Below are 14,004 nucleotides of genomic sequence, written 5' to 3'. Positions count from 1 at the left end.
CAAAATCGAACAGTCAAAAAAAAAAAAAAAGAAGCGAGGCATCGATCTGTTTCTCGTTCCCCAAACAGAAAACACATTTGCATGCAGAAATATTTTGATATGTTTAAACTAAGCTTACGATACAAGTCGAGCTCCATAATGGGTTTTTGTCAGCACTCCATTCTTTCACTACACCGTAATAATTGATGCTGCCGCTGAAATCCCTGTGGATTTACAGATCGGTTACAGCGATGCGTCTTTCAGCTGTAGCGTTCAGTCGATTTACACGTGTACGGTGCATCGGACTGCATGAACAATGTGGATCCTGTCAATTATCAGTGTTTCATTGAGGACATTTTGGATTTACGTTTCAATGCAAGACAGTTATACAGTTCGAACCCCTGAGAATTACCTGCATTGAGTGTTTACTGGGATGATGTGCATCGGATGAAGTGATATCAGATGGAGACGAGACAGAAGAGCAACTGGGAAAGAGCAGAAACTCCCCAAGTGTGTGCCCCCCCCCCATGCCATGGTCTTTCCATGAGGGGAGAAAGAAGAGTGAACGACGGAGAGAGTGAGGAGCCAATGAGAGGAGGTGAAGAAATTGATCACTCGCGTAAAGAGTGCGGGATAAAGTGGAGATAGGAAGTAAGTCGAGTGGGAAGAGAGAGAAGCAAGAAGTTGCGAGTCATTTTGAATCAGCCATGACTTCTCCTGACATTGCTGGATTTGGATGAAAGGATTGCAGGAGTGGTTAGATGAGAGCATAGGAGGAGAGACATGTTTCTTGCTCTTTCTTTCTTTTTTCCAGCGCAGTGGTGTCTCTCTATTTAGCCGTGGATCGGATGGATTTTTTACGTGCCAGCATGTTCTGCCATTAAAACCTCCAAACCACAGCGCCTCTTCCTGTCACTGTCTTTACCTCGTCTGCTTGATATGAACTCATATCTCCATATTCCTTAACTGAATGAACTGGAAGCTCTACAGAGGATATGTGTGACCCTATATATATATAAAAATATATTGATGTATCTTAAACAGTCAATAGATCGCCCAGCCCGACTTTGTCCTGTTTCTTTTCACAAGCTCGAGTAACAAAAGAACAAGCTGGAGATGCTTCGTCACCCTTGAGTCTTTATTAACTGGTAACACTGGACAAACACACACACACACAGGTCAGAGGTCACCGTTGTTGGGGTCAGGTAGCAGTTAAGTTTATCTTCATTTCAGCCATTTTTGTTTCTCTATGTTAACTTTAATAAACACGACCACTGCCTTTCCTAATAGAGAGTTAGCTGTGTGTGTCTCTCTGTGTGTGTGTGTGTGTCTCTGTGTGTGTACGTGTGTGTGTGTCTGTGTGTGTCTGTGTGTGTGTGTGTCTGTGTGTGTGCGTGTGTCTGTGTGTGTCTGTGTGTGTGTGTGTGTGTGTGTGTCTCTGTGTGTGTAGGATACAAAAGAATGACAGGGATTGGTCGATATTGGAGGGTTGGGGGTTTGTGGTTAGAGTCTGCTTCAGCAGGGGCTTTATTGTATAAGGATGGCTTATAGTGAGCTTCATATTTCAGATGGGGTTTTGGTCAGGTCACACTTCTACTTTTCTTGCCTGTGTGCAGTTTAAAGAACGGTTTCAGCAAAGAAAACATGTTACTAAAAAAAAAAAAAGAAAAATGTACATTGTACAGTATAAAATAGATATTTGTAACTTTTTGGAGATGCATTTTGACCCCGAATAGAAAACATCAGATTGCATTGAATAATAAATATCTTGTCTATTTACATTGCACGCTTCACCATAACGTCTTCAAGAAGAATTAGCTATCGTGTATTTAAAGGTTTTTTTGTGTTTTTTTGGCGTGTGGGAAGGTAGACAACTGAAGGCTGGTGTTGGTTTCACTTTGGGAGGAGTCCTATTGTGTCTGACTTCAGGCATGTGCAATCTGAGGATTGTGCACTAGCATTGTTGGCAATATGCTGCAGTGTTGTAACATTGCTCCAAACGAGGCAGTGTGACAGACAGCTCCTGGTTTGACAGATACTGTTCCCTTGTGGAAAAATAAAATGTGAAAGTTAGGCATGAAATGTTCCACATCTTCTCCTTTTCCAGCTTTTCACAAGTCATTCAGCTATTTATGAATATTTGTTTGTCATAAACTATACTCAGGGATACTGGTCACTGGTTCATTACAGTTGATTCTTATTTTTAGAATGATGTTAATGATTTATTTGACTGTGTTTCTATCCAGGCCATTTGTTTTAATTCAAAGTGTATCTTCATAAGTAACATAAGATAAGATAAGATAATCCTTTATTCATCTCGCAAGCGGAGAAATTGACAGTGTTACAGCAGCAAAGCAGGATAGCAGAAGAAAATTACACAGTGCAAAAAATTAAAATAGATACAAATATAAGTGTACAAAAAAATATGCATCGAAAACAATAATCAAGAGCTAGTATAAAAATATGCATCAGAAAAAGGAACAGTTGAAATGCCAGTAGCCTAACAATGTAAGTCTGTATAAACAGTATGTACACTAGTATGCACACAGTGCATATAAGGATGGAAAATGTTATTGCACAAATTGTCCCATAAATAAATATTGCAATGCAATCAAATTTAAGAATAAAAATACAAATAAGATCAGGTGACATCTTATGAGTAAATTGTCCAGTTTGGTGTGTTTTATGATCTACATGATCATGAACTCTTCCTTCATAAATACAGGTTTATAAACGAATTAATGCATATTCTTTGTTATCTTTGGCTGTTTTTCATTCAGCGATTATTCAGATGTTTTATTATGCAGGTTTGTTTTTGTTCTTTAGAGATACACCAAACAAAACCAACATTTTCTTTGCTATTTAATAAGTGCTTTTTCAAAATGGACAGTATGTCAGTTTGAGTCCTGTTAAGGGCTTGTGGCAGTTTTGTGACCTCACTTTTGAAGCCATTGCTCTGTTAAACGGGGGGGGGGGGGGGGGAGTGGGTGATTCATCAGTGTGTGGCTCAGCTTTGTCCTTTAGGGAAAGCCTCTGCCGCTGCCGTGGATCCTGCTTCAGCCAGGCAGGCAGTTGAGCGTGCCTCTCCTCATCACGCCCGTCCTAGCAGTTGGACCCATCATCACCCCGTCCCAGTTGGGTCCAATCTTGTAACTTCACACCAGCCTCTCAAGTGGGCAAAGTCACACCACATTAAAGGGCCTGTTTGACTTGAAACCTCTGCTGAACCCCTCCAACCGCACGCCTCCCTGTAACAACCCCCGCCGCTACTGTCATATCCCATTGGACTCAGTCATATTTTCATTAATATCTCGCTGCCTTGCTTTGGTCCCGAGACTGTTGGCGCTTCCAGAAAGTTTGAGTAAGAGAAGCGAAGCAAGAGAGAAGAGGAGGAGTGGGAGGGAGAGTGCGGTAAGTTAGAGCGATTTAGGTGGAGAGAACAGTTGCTGTGGATTGTAGCTACATCAATCAAACCAATCAGTCCGAAACTTAAGCAGCCAATCACAGTGACTCTGTGCTAAGAGGGGTCGTCAAGGTCAACTCATTGGATACGAGTCTGTTGCCGTCAAAGCGAGGTGTTTCTAACAAATTATAGTGAATCAATATTAGCTGCTGCAGAGGAGAAATTAAAGCGTTTTAAATCTCTTTTCTCAGAGATTATTAAAAAATTATCAAGTATCAACCAACCTGACTCTGTGATTGATCCTCATTGTGTTTGTTGAATTCCAACAGTTCAGTTGTCGTTTTTGGTGTGAACTGTTTGTGCAGGGCCGCTTCTTCCACGTGTCTTCTTCTGGTGTCGTCACCTCGAGACGTCAGAGGGCACCAGCTCTCGTCAGACAAACTTATTTCTCAAAACGCTATCTGTAAAAAAAAGACGTATGAAGATAGAAAAGAAATATTGAAGAAGAGATTGGGAGGATGAGGTGCACAAAATAGTGTCAGGATGGAAGGTTTAACCTGCAGCGGTTAGTGTGACGGACAACTGAGCCAAACCAGCGCACGCGTTTTCATTTTCTAAAACTTTTGCTGAGTCCCTGTGGAATCCTACGAAATGGGATCGATGTAAAGTTGTTTGAAAAATATACCGAGGGAGTAACTTATTTCATCTCAACCCAAAGGTTCTACGTCAGAATAGTATACATTAGAGCACTGTATGGTTGAGGCGACAAGAATTCACAGCATAAATCCAATATTAAAGCCACAAACCAGAAGAAACGTGAAAATATGAGCCAAGCAAACAAACAAGATATGGAAAATAAAGGGGGAAGGAGCTCTAGGAGGCAGAGAAAGGCCTGTTTGTGTCCCCTCCTCATGCCTTCGCCCCGGCAAACCCTCATTCTTTGCCTGATGAAATGGAGACTCGGCTCGGTATTTCTCTCTCCTTGCCAGAGACCACAGAGTGACAAAATCCGTGGGGTGTCATAAACGAGCAAAGCCAGGGGGAGAGAGGGAGGAGAAAGGTGGTTGGGAGGAGTGGGGGGGGGGGGGGGGGGGTTGAGAAGTGGGGATGCGAGGGAAGACAGTCAGATCCATCTGGTCCTGATAAGGCAGAGTGGAAAACAGATGAGTGCGGTGAGTAAGGATTGGGGAGGGGGTGGTTGAAGGGGGGAGAGGAGGAGTGGAGCGTGGATCTACTTGGGATGATATTCTGTCTGGTGTGCCCTATTATCAGCCCCCCCCTTCTTTTCCTTCTCACCATTCTACTCCATTTCTCCTTCCCTCGCCAACTTAAGCAACAGTTTGTTGCCTGAGGTAAGAACGAGAGAAAGGAGGAGGCAACAAAGAAGGGAGTGTTCGCCTCTCTCTTGCTTTCTTTCGCTCTCTGTCAGTCCTCCGAACCTCCCTAATCCCTCGCTGGGTGCCATCTTTCATCACGGCCTACCATGTGTGTATTATCCTCTACAGAACACTTCCCATTAATATAATAAGGGCTGCCAGAAGCACTTAGCCTTTTGAGCCTGTCTGAGATATAGTAGATAATACTTTGTGTGTGTGTGTGTGTGTGTGTGTGTGTGTGTGTGTGTGAGAGTTTCTCCCGCTGTCACACACACACACACACATACAAACATACAGGACCTGCCTAATGAAAAAGAAATGAAAAGTTCCGACTGTGAGGCGGTCTTCCTTTAAAACTTCCAACATTTATTTCATGCCCAATATACCGAAGCGACTTCCTCCGCTGCTTTTTCTTCCGTTAGCTGTCAATCTCCACACCCTCTCCGTCTGGACTGGAAGGAGATGACTTAGCAGGTGTCTGACCTGCTCTGCATGTGGGATGAGAACCATGCCCAGAGACACTCTGCCTTTGGAAATGAAATGTCAGGCTTGGTATCCAGTCAGTCCTGATATGGAGGTGCAAGCACAGCGGGAGTGTTGCAGACACCAGAGTTGTTGAGGTGTTATTTAGACAGGTGTCAGATGGGGCGCTAGTATGACTGGTATGCTCCGAGTTACAAATCTTGAATGAAGAGGATCTTGTTTTGACTGCAGATGAATCCGTATTTATGATGTGAACGCTACAATAACCGGAGCTACAGCGAACAACAGACTGCTGCTGCTCACGGAGACGGAGAAGCGTAATCTCTTCTTAATGAAAGAAGTGTGCATTGGACCCCATTGGTTTGGGGCCTCCCTTTTCTAAAACCTTGATGTGGCCATTGATTAAGGCTGACCCATACATGTTTATTTGTTTGTTTGTTTGTGTTGGAGCCAGTAGTGGCTTCATTTTAACAACGGGTTGAATACACACCATGTCATGTGGTCAGAAAAAGGGACACTGAGTATAACGGACCCTCATGTGATGTATTGCCTACAAAGATATACTTGAATAGCCTCAAACACTCACATACAGAAATGTGTGCAAAGATTCTGCCTGTTTGAGGAGTTACCCTGGAAGAGACTCCTCCATCAAAGGCAGCTTCAGCTGAAGCATACTTGTCTTTGTTGTGTGGTAGTCCTTCAATGGGACCATGAGTGGATTGAATTACTGTGACCATAAACTTGTCAGGATTATGGTTACCGGTAGTTCAGTTAAAAAATCTTTTGATACATAGGGCCAGACTTCGAAACCAGTGGAGTAGTAGCAGATTGATAAAGTCACGTTTGTGTTCTCCAGAAATGAGTAGGTTATAGCCCATTACAGTTTTAGCTCTTAGCTAAAGTTAGAATTATCTCGTAATAAATCTTCTTCTATAATCTCAGCCAGATATGTTAAAACTTTTTCTTTGATTCAAAGTTGAAGCTCTGCACATGAAATGTGTTATACAGCCATGTTGTTTGTACATTATGAAATACATTTCCTCTGGCAGATGCAAAAGCAGGATTTGAGTCTCGACGGCAAAGACTCATGAATTAATAATAAAAAATAAAGAAGACGGAAAAAAAGACTACAGAAATGCAGCTGTAACATAATCAAGCCCTCCATAATTCAGCTCTAATCTCACTCATTAATTTGATACATGACATTCAAATTGAAAACGTGCTGAAGAGTGTCAAGCAATTCCCTTTAAGCTTAAATCATAAACGTCTTTATAGTGTGGGACAAATTGGTCTTATTTCAGCACCGAATGACAAACAGTTCATTTTAAAAGGCACATAACTCCAAAACATATGTGCCGATGTGACGTTTGATAAGAAGCATTACGGGAAAACTGCTGATCTGCTTTCATGTTAAATCCAAGTCGCTGCTGGCAGGCGCCTCAAAGTGCACAACAGGGACAAAGTCGAGCTAATTTTCAGTAGCTCTTTCACTAAGCCTGACAGTACATTAGCAGGATGATGGCATAACCTGTGGTTTCTCAAAGAGGCTATTCAGAGTTTAGTCAGGATTTTTCCCCTTAAGATGGGGACACTGATAGGGCTTTAGGAATTAAACTAACATATGGAGCGAATAAAGGCGGCTCTTGATTTGATTTAGACTCTCTTTGTCAATACTCATGTTTACTTAGGGTGATAACTGGTGGAAGAATGACAAGAGAGCTGAGAGGAGAGGGATGTTTTCTATTTGTGTCCGTCTTGTGCCTGTGGATATGTGACATAAAAAGGCATGAAGGCTTTTGTCATGAATTTAAAGAGAACAGTTTGAACGTGTTTGTGCTTGTGTGAAGTCTTAGGTCTACAGCGACTCGTTGTTATGTGCTCCTTCAAAATAAAAGCATTTTATTCAAACAGAAGTAAAGTAACCTCAGTCTAAGACAGTACAAAAATACAAAGTGAAAGCATTAAAAAAACACTTTTTGAGTAAAACGATGTATATAAAACATTTGATTCAAAATTAAATTAACTATTAAATTTCAGTTTAAAATCATGAAAAAAATGTAAATCATTTGACAGCCCTAATCATGTGTTTTTATCTAAATGACACATTTTTACTTTTAACTGTTTGCTCTTTGATATTATCCGAGCTGTTTCACCATTGCTTTTCTTTCACTTTCAAATATCAAATGAGTTTCACTTCTTTTTGAAGACTTGTTCATTTTCTCTTCATATCATACTATTTCATGGATGTTTGAGTGCAGAGGTTACAGACAGGGCAGGATTACGTTTCATTATGGAGTGTGATGAATGACAAACAGACCTCAAACAGCAGACCGTCAGACAACCACAGAGTGTAAAGGTCATCACAAAGGTCTGTGACACTTCAAGTAGTCAAGTTGAAGGCAGACTCGTGCATGTGCACGTTAGTATATGAGTTACAATCTTAGGCTGTCAAACACATATGGAAACAAATGTGTTTATCTATCCCAGGGTTTGTTGGGCAGTTGAATGTTGTTTGTAAGTTAGTTTTTGAATCTTGTTTTTTAACCACCAAAGGTTATTTAAAGTCTGGACATCTGAAGCAGTTTGTCTCGAGGCCGTGACGGAGAAAGAGTGTGCAGTGTTTTCTTTTCCTCTGGTTTGTTTATTGCTCTCTTTTTGAAATGTACTGGGGTTTTGGATTTGGCTGGTTCACACATGGTTTGGCTGTAGAACTGGGGTTGGGGGGGAGGTTGGAAAACAAAGAAAATTGTTTTATCATTATGAGCTTGTAGGTTGTTTGGCATCAGTATGCTTTTCTTATGAATCTTCTGTGAGCAGGAACAAGTGGGACTTTGAACAGTTTTTGTTTCATGATGTGATAACACCTTTAGGTATCATTGTTTTAAATGAGATAGTTTGTACACTAAGGTCAAGAATAATATTAAACAGGAATGTTATACAGAGATGAAAAATAAAAGTACCTGTACTATTCGGGCCACCATGGATGCATTCCCTAAACAGAAACTCCCATAGTCACTTGTTGGAGTGATAACAACTGCTCCCTGAAATCACTATGATCACACTGCATATTGGCACAATAGTGACTTGTGTAAAGAGCATTTGTGTGATGTGAACAAGAACTCTAATATTATTGTCTGTTGAACCATCAGTTACATGTAGAAGAGCAGCATTTAAGCCATCAAATATTTACAACGTTTGCAATGTAAAGAAACATTTGAAAATAGCACTACTGTACGTAACTCTGTAACGTCAGTGTTTAGCCAGCTCTGCATCGGTCTTGAAATCTTTATGTGTTCTAACCTCTCTCCAAGTTTCTCCAGTATTCATCCTGTTTTACCACATTTCTGGTATTGGAGCTTTATCGGGGGAAAAAAATAGTTTTTTAGGTCGGGTAGTTTGCCTTGATAACTGGTCTCATACTTGTGTGGCAAACCGAGGGGCGTCTAAAACAGCCATGTGGGGTGCTTTAAAAGACATCTCCTATCTTTGGTCAAAACAAATATACACTGTAGACCGCGATCAAAACATAGAGGGAGGAGATACTGGCTGCTGCATTGTTGTCAGAAATGCCAGCACTGACACATAACATGTTTCCTGAATCTGTGATGATACAATAAGGTCATTTCATGAGTTCATCTGATAGATATCTCACCTATTGTTCCTTTGATTCATTCAGTAACATCTTACAATGAATGCTCTGTTAATACAGGGATCTATGTTGGACAGAAATGATGAATAACTTTGCTTTAACACCATGTCAGACCTAACGTGCTGTTTTCAGGAACTCTCAAACTTGTCAAACAAAATCTACGAGTGTGTTGGGCAACAATGCAGTATGGCTGTTTTTAATTGGGATGCGTGCCTGTGAGCTTCTTGTTTAATGCTCTCTCGGCCCTGTCATGTATCTAATTTATTTTTGCTGCTTCACTACAATGAAGGGGTAAATTTGTCAACGTGTAAGACCACTTACCCCCCTGCAGTGTTTTCTCATAAGATCGTAGCAACAGATGCTTTTAGTGGCTGTGGGTCAGGGAAGGCTCGCTGAGGCCCATATGGGACGAGCACTGAGGAGGAACCAAAACTCAATAAACATGGCATCGGGGAGGGAAGGAGTTCAAGGGTGCGCTTGTCATGATGGAGGCTACAGTGAGCGCTCCAGTGGCTGCTGGGGTTTTGATGCTGTAATGTGAAACGGCTGGTGGAAAGAGGACTACAATTCCCCTCTTTGTCTGGTCTCCGCCCTAGCGTCACCCCTCTCTCCTCTCCTCAGCGGACCCTCACCAAAACCGAACTCATCATCTTCCATCTCCGTCTATCTCCTCATGTCTGCCACCCATCACGCAGCCTTGATCACTCACTCCTGTTAATGCTCGGTCTAGCGTTACTGTTTAAGGTCACTCTTTGTTTTTGCTATTTTCTCACTGTCTTAATCTCTTAATCATAAAAAAAAAAGATCTGTTCCTTGCTCTGTTGGTTCATGACAACATAGCTCTTGTAGAAGTGCTCCTATAAAATATAGTCACACCAGAATGAAACGCAGTGAATCTGCTATCTCATCCTCCCTCTCTTCTCTCTTTCCATGTCTCAGTCTCCTGTAGTGTCTGTGGGCTTTGCAAGGTTTCATCCCAACCTGGTGGTGGGAGGGACTTACTCGGGACAGATCGTCCTCTGGGACAACCGCAGTCACCGTCGGACCCCCGTCCAGAGGACTCCTCTATCTGCTGCCGCACACACTGTAAGGATGTCTCCAATACCAGTCTGACACACAGTTCAAAACCAGCACAGTGACTCAAAGCAATCATAGATGATGTGGCAGCACAAACGTGGACATTTTTTCACTGTGACAGACTTACAAAAAAAATACATTCAATGATTGTAAATTAAATGATATTTTTCTGTGATTTGCATTTTATTTAATTTCTTTCTTGCCCTTGGTTGTTCTGTAACACTGAAATATGATTTCAGAAATAAGCTCATCAAAAGAAAACCAATCAGTTAATATAATCATTAATCCATTAGTCAATCAGTTATTGTTAAAAAAAAAAAAAAGGAGTTACTTGCTAACTCCAGCTCCTTCACTTTACTTATTTTTATATAATTACGAAAAAAGTTCCCAATGTTGTTCAGTTTGTGGAATCAGAAAGATTTTATGATATTGTCATGGTATCCAAGAACTTGAACACATTTTTCACCCTATTTTTTCTTTCTTAATGAAGTCTTTTAATGTGAACTATGATTACGAAGACAAAAAAATCATTTGACAGATTATGTAAAGTCAAAAAAAAAAAAAAAAGGCTTCATGATGGATGAAAATGTTTGGTGGTTAGAAATAAGCTCTGATGGAATATCCTCTCTTTCCTGTCGGGCTTTACATAAGAATTAGGAAAGTAATCTAATGTATGTGTTAAAACCACATCAACACACACGCATAGGCAAATTCGCACGCACAAAAAACACAAACATAAACACACACACACACACAAACACTCAAACACAAACAAACACTCACAAACAGACTTGTATGCATACACTTGATTTGAGCGTACTGGAAACAGCGATATCCAGGGGGCCGCTGTAAGCATAGCTATAGAAGGCTGCAGACACACACACACACACACACACACGTCTACATACCATTCATTTATGTACACTTACACTCTAATAATGGGGTCATCGTTCTCATCCTCTCTGAGCGGCCTGTAGATAAGTGAACAGCTTCTTTGTGCTGCTCATTACACAGATCTTAATGACTTCATGCTTTCACATACTGCTGTGGGTTTGCACTAAAGTGTGCGTCACACTGCAGGGTGGCATGTGAGCTGCTGTTCCATAAATTATCCAATGATGTCATTTGTCTGAAGGTAGAATTTTATCATCATCTGCACGTTAAAACCATGTTTAAGCCATGTGCTTTTATAAATGTATAAACAATGTTACTTCATGGTACACAATTGTTTCTTAAATCGTTTGTCAACCAATAGAAAAATCGGAACTATTGCTGCAATACATTTCCACGAGAATCTTAGTTACTCGTTATTTTCCCCGGCGGTCTCCCCCTGCTCCGCTCACGTCAGTTAAGCTTTGCCGCTCTCTCATTTCTCTCTCAGCACTGTGCACTCTCCAACACAAGGGACTGCAGCAGAGGAGAGACGTCACAGCATTCATGGCTTTGCAAAAAAAAAAAAAAACATAAAACATTGACTCTTGTGATATTTGCAAGACAGTCGTAGGCTGAGGGTAAGAAGTTGGGCTGACGTTTAACCCTCAGCCTGAAGTAACTTTGTGATCACACGGCTTTAATGTGATGCATTCACAGACAGATTTCTATCAAAGTTGTTTGGTAAGGTATTTTTACTTTTACTGACGTACAGCTTCCTGTACTCCTTCATACACCAGTGCTTCGGCCATCTCTTGAATTTTGATCTCAAATACAGTCTTTGTGTGTGTGTGTGTGTGTGTGCGTGCGTGCGTGTAGCATCCCGTGTACTGCGTGAACGTGGTAGGCACCCAGAACGCCAACAACCTGATCACGGTGTCGACAGACGGCAGGATGTGCTCCTGGAGTCTGGACATGCTCTCTCAGCCACAGGTACACAACACCACTCAACATGGCAGTGTTGAGTTCCCGGGGTATATTTCTCTGGGATAACATGTGTGTTTTTTTTTCATCTAAACATTCAAGCTTCCTCCTCTTGTGTGTGTGTGTGTGTGTGTGTGTAGGAGACCATGGAGCTGGTGTACAATAAATCCAAACCTGTGGCGGTGACAGGCATGGCTTTCCCCACGGGGGACGTTAACAACTATGTGGTTGGCAGTGAGGAGGGCACTGTGTATACTGCATCCAGACATGGCAGGTGGGTGAACTAAAAACACGTGGAAGCAAAACATTATAGTCAAACCCGTGCAGGATCACTCGTTCGTCTTCGCCTTGTAAAAAAAAATGCTTTTATGATTTATAGCTTTTATAATAAAAAAAAGTACAACATCACAGTAAGATCCTTCTGCAAAAAAATGTTACATTGATGTCGTCAGCACACACATCTATTGACATTTTGTACAAAGTGTTTTTGTCGTGTCTTTTAAAAGAATGAAAGCGTCTCGGAGTTGATCGTTTTTGCTCCTTTTAAAGTTAGTTGATGGTTTCACTTTTAAACAAAGCGTCCGTGCTGTGCTGTAGTTCCACTTTGGACTTCACCGTTTTGCACGCGAACAAGTTTAGAACATTTCTCCATTGCAGAGCTGACTGAATAAGTTATGTGTACCCCCACCTCTGTGTTGTCCTCTCAGTAAGGCCGGTATCTGTGAGATGTTCGAGGGCCACCAGGGACCGGTGACGGGCGTCAGCTGCCACAGCGCTGTGGGCACCGTTGACTTTTCCCACCTCTTCATCACTTCCTCCTTCGACTGGACCGTCAAACTCTGGAGCACAAAGGTATGGTGGTTTAAGAGGTAAGGGGGATGTGTGGGGGGTTGATTGTGGACCCTGAGAGGTTGTATTGAGAGAGAGAAAATGTGTCAGAGAGTGGGTGAGCGAGAGAGAGAAAGCTGAGTGCTGGAGGTGAGCAACTCTTTGGAAATCAGGTTCTCTCTTTATTTCTTGTGTGTGTGTGTGTGTGTGTGTGTGTGTGTGTGTGTGCGCGTGCATATATAAGTTCTATCACTAGGTGTGTGGAAACTGTACGGATGGTTATTTTGACCTAAATGTAGTCTTCCCGGCTTGCTGTGATCTGCCCCCTTTAAGATGTACTAATAATATAGACAATACTGTCTACGTCTATATAGCCAACACAACACAACCAAGTGGAGGATTTTACTGCCAGTCCAAGTTTAGGGCACAACTGCCTCACATTTAAATAAAGAAAAACTGTCACTTGAAGACACAGAATCATCTCTAAGGAGGTCTCAACCCAGTGATATAGATGCGTCACTGAAGTCATGCTCAATGAGTAGCAGAAAGCAGTACAATGTTCTCCGTGGGCAGTATAGATCCTCCGCTGAGGTTGTGTGTTAAAATAGGTGTTTGGAACCGTACCGTTTACTAGCACGTTGATCGGACTGCTGTCTTTGTCCCAATATACAAACACCGAGGACGATTCAGTTTGTCCGACTGGCAGGTTGCAACACTCTCCCTTTTGAGCTCGCTACTATTGAACCTTCTTCCTGGTTGACCAATTACTTCAAGTTGCTTCTAAGTTAGCAAGCGGCAAAGTGGCGGCATGTCAACGGTGATAACATGGACTACTAAACAGCACGGTACGTTTCGTATGAAACAAATCTAACTGCCTGGTTCCACTTTGGCGTCTTGTTGTCTTCCTGGCTTCCTTCTCAGAATTCATACGGTTTGACTTCCAGGGAAAAGCCTGTGGCAATAAATTCTGTCTGTATGAATAAAATCATTTTTTTGACTCCTGTTTTTATATTTTCCCCTGTTGAAGGCAGCCTTGTTGCAGGATGGTTTTCCCCTCTGCCCAACTTGAGTGGGCGTGGTCAGTGGAGAGTGACTTCAGTGGATACCTTCTGTCGTTAAATCAGACCAAAAATTCAGTTTCAGCTGCTTTTTTTTGTTTTTAAGATTAGAACATCATTAATGTCAGGAGTTTGACTCACTCAGTTACTCTTACCCAGACTCTCTCTCTCTCTCTCTCTCTCTCTCTCTCTCTCTCTCTCTCTCTCTCTCTCTCTCTCTCTCTCTCTCTCTCTCTCTCTCTCTCTCTCTCTCTCTCTCTCTCTCTCTCTCTCTCTCTCTCTCTCTCTCTCTCTCTC

At 41.9% G+C, this 14,004-nt stretch overlaps 1 protein-coding gene across 7 annotated transcripts in view; it reads left to right on the top strand.

Annotated features, from left to right (window-relative positions):
* Positions 1-13,345, top strand: part of LOC306839826 (cytoplasmic dynein 1 intermediate chain 1-like) — a 39,681-nt gene extending 26,336 nt beyond the window's left edge. For 3 of the 7 annotated variants that reach the window (XM_079368737.1, XM_079368738.1, XM_079368733.1), the window contains 4 exons: positions 9,830-9,976; positions 11,717-11,830; positions 11,962-12,095; positions 12,529-13,343. In XM_079368737.1, the coding sequence (XP_079224863.1) occupies positions 9,830-9,976; positions 11,717-11,830; positions 11,962-12,095; positions 12,529-12,694 (561 nt within the window). In that variant the 3' untranslated portion in view covers positions 12,695-13,343. Of the gene's footprint in view, positions 1-9,829; positions 9,977-11,716; positions 11,831-11,961; positions 12,096-12,528 lie in introns of all 7 variants that reach the window. The other 4 variants (XM_079368735.1, XM_079368736.1, XM_079368739.1 and 1 more) reach the window with 3 other exon arrangements.
* Positions 13,346-14,004: the final 659 nt, after the last annotated feature.

The sequence above is a fragment of the Symphodus melops genome (genome assembly GCF_947650265.1).
Source record: "Symphodus melops genome assembly, chromosome: 18".
In the NCBI taxonomy this organism is placed as follows: domain Eukaryota; kingdom Metazoa; phylum Chordata; class Actinopteri; order Labriformes; family Labridae; genus Symphodus; species Symphodus melops.
This window is presented reverse-complemented; position numbering and strand designations above follow the sequence as displayed.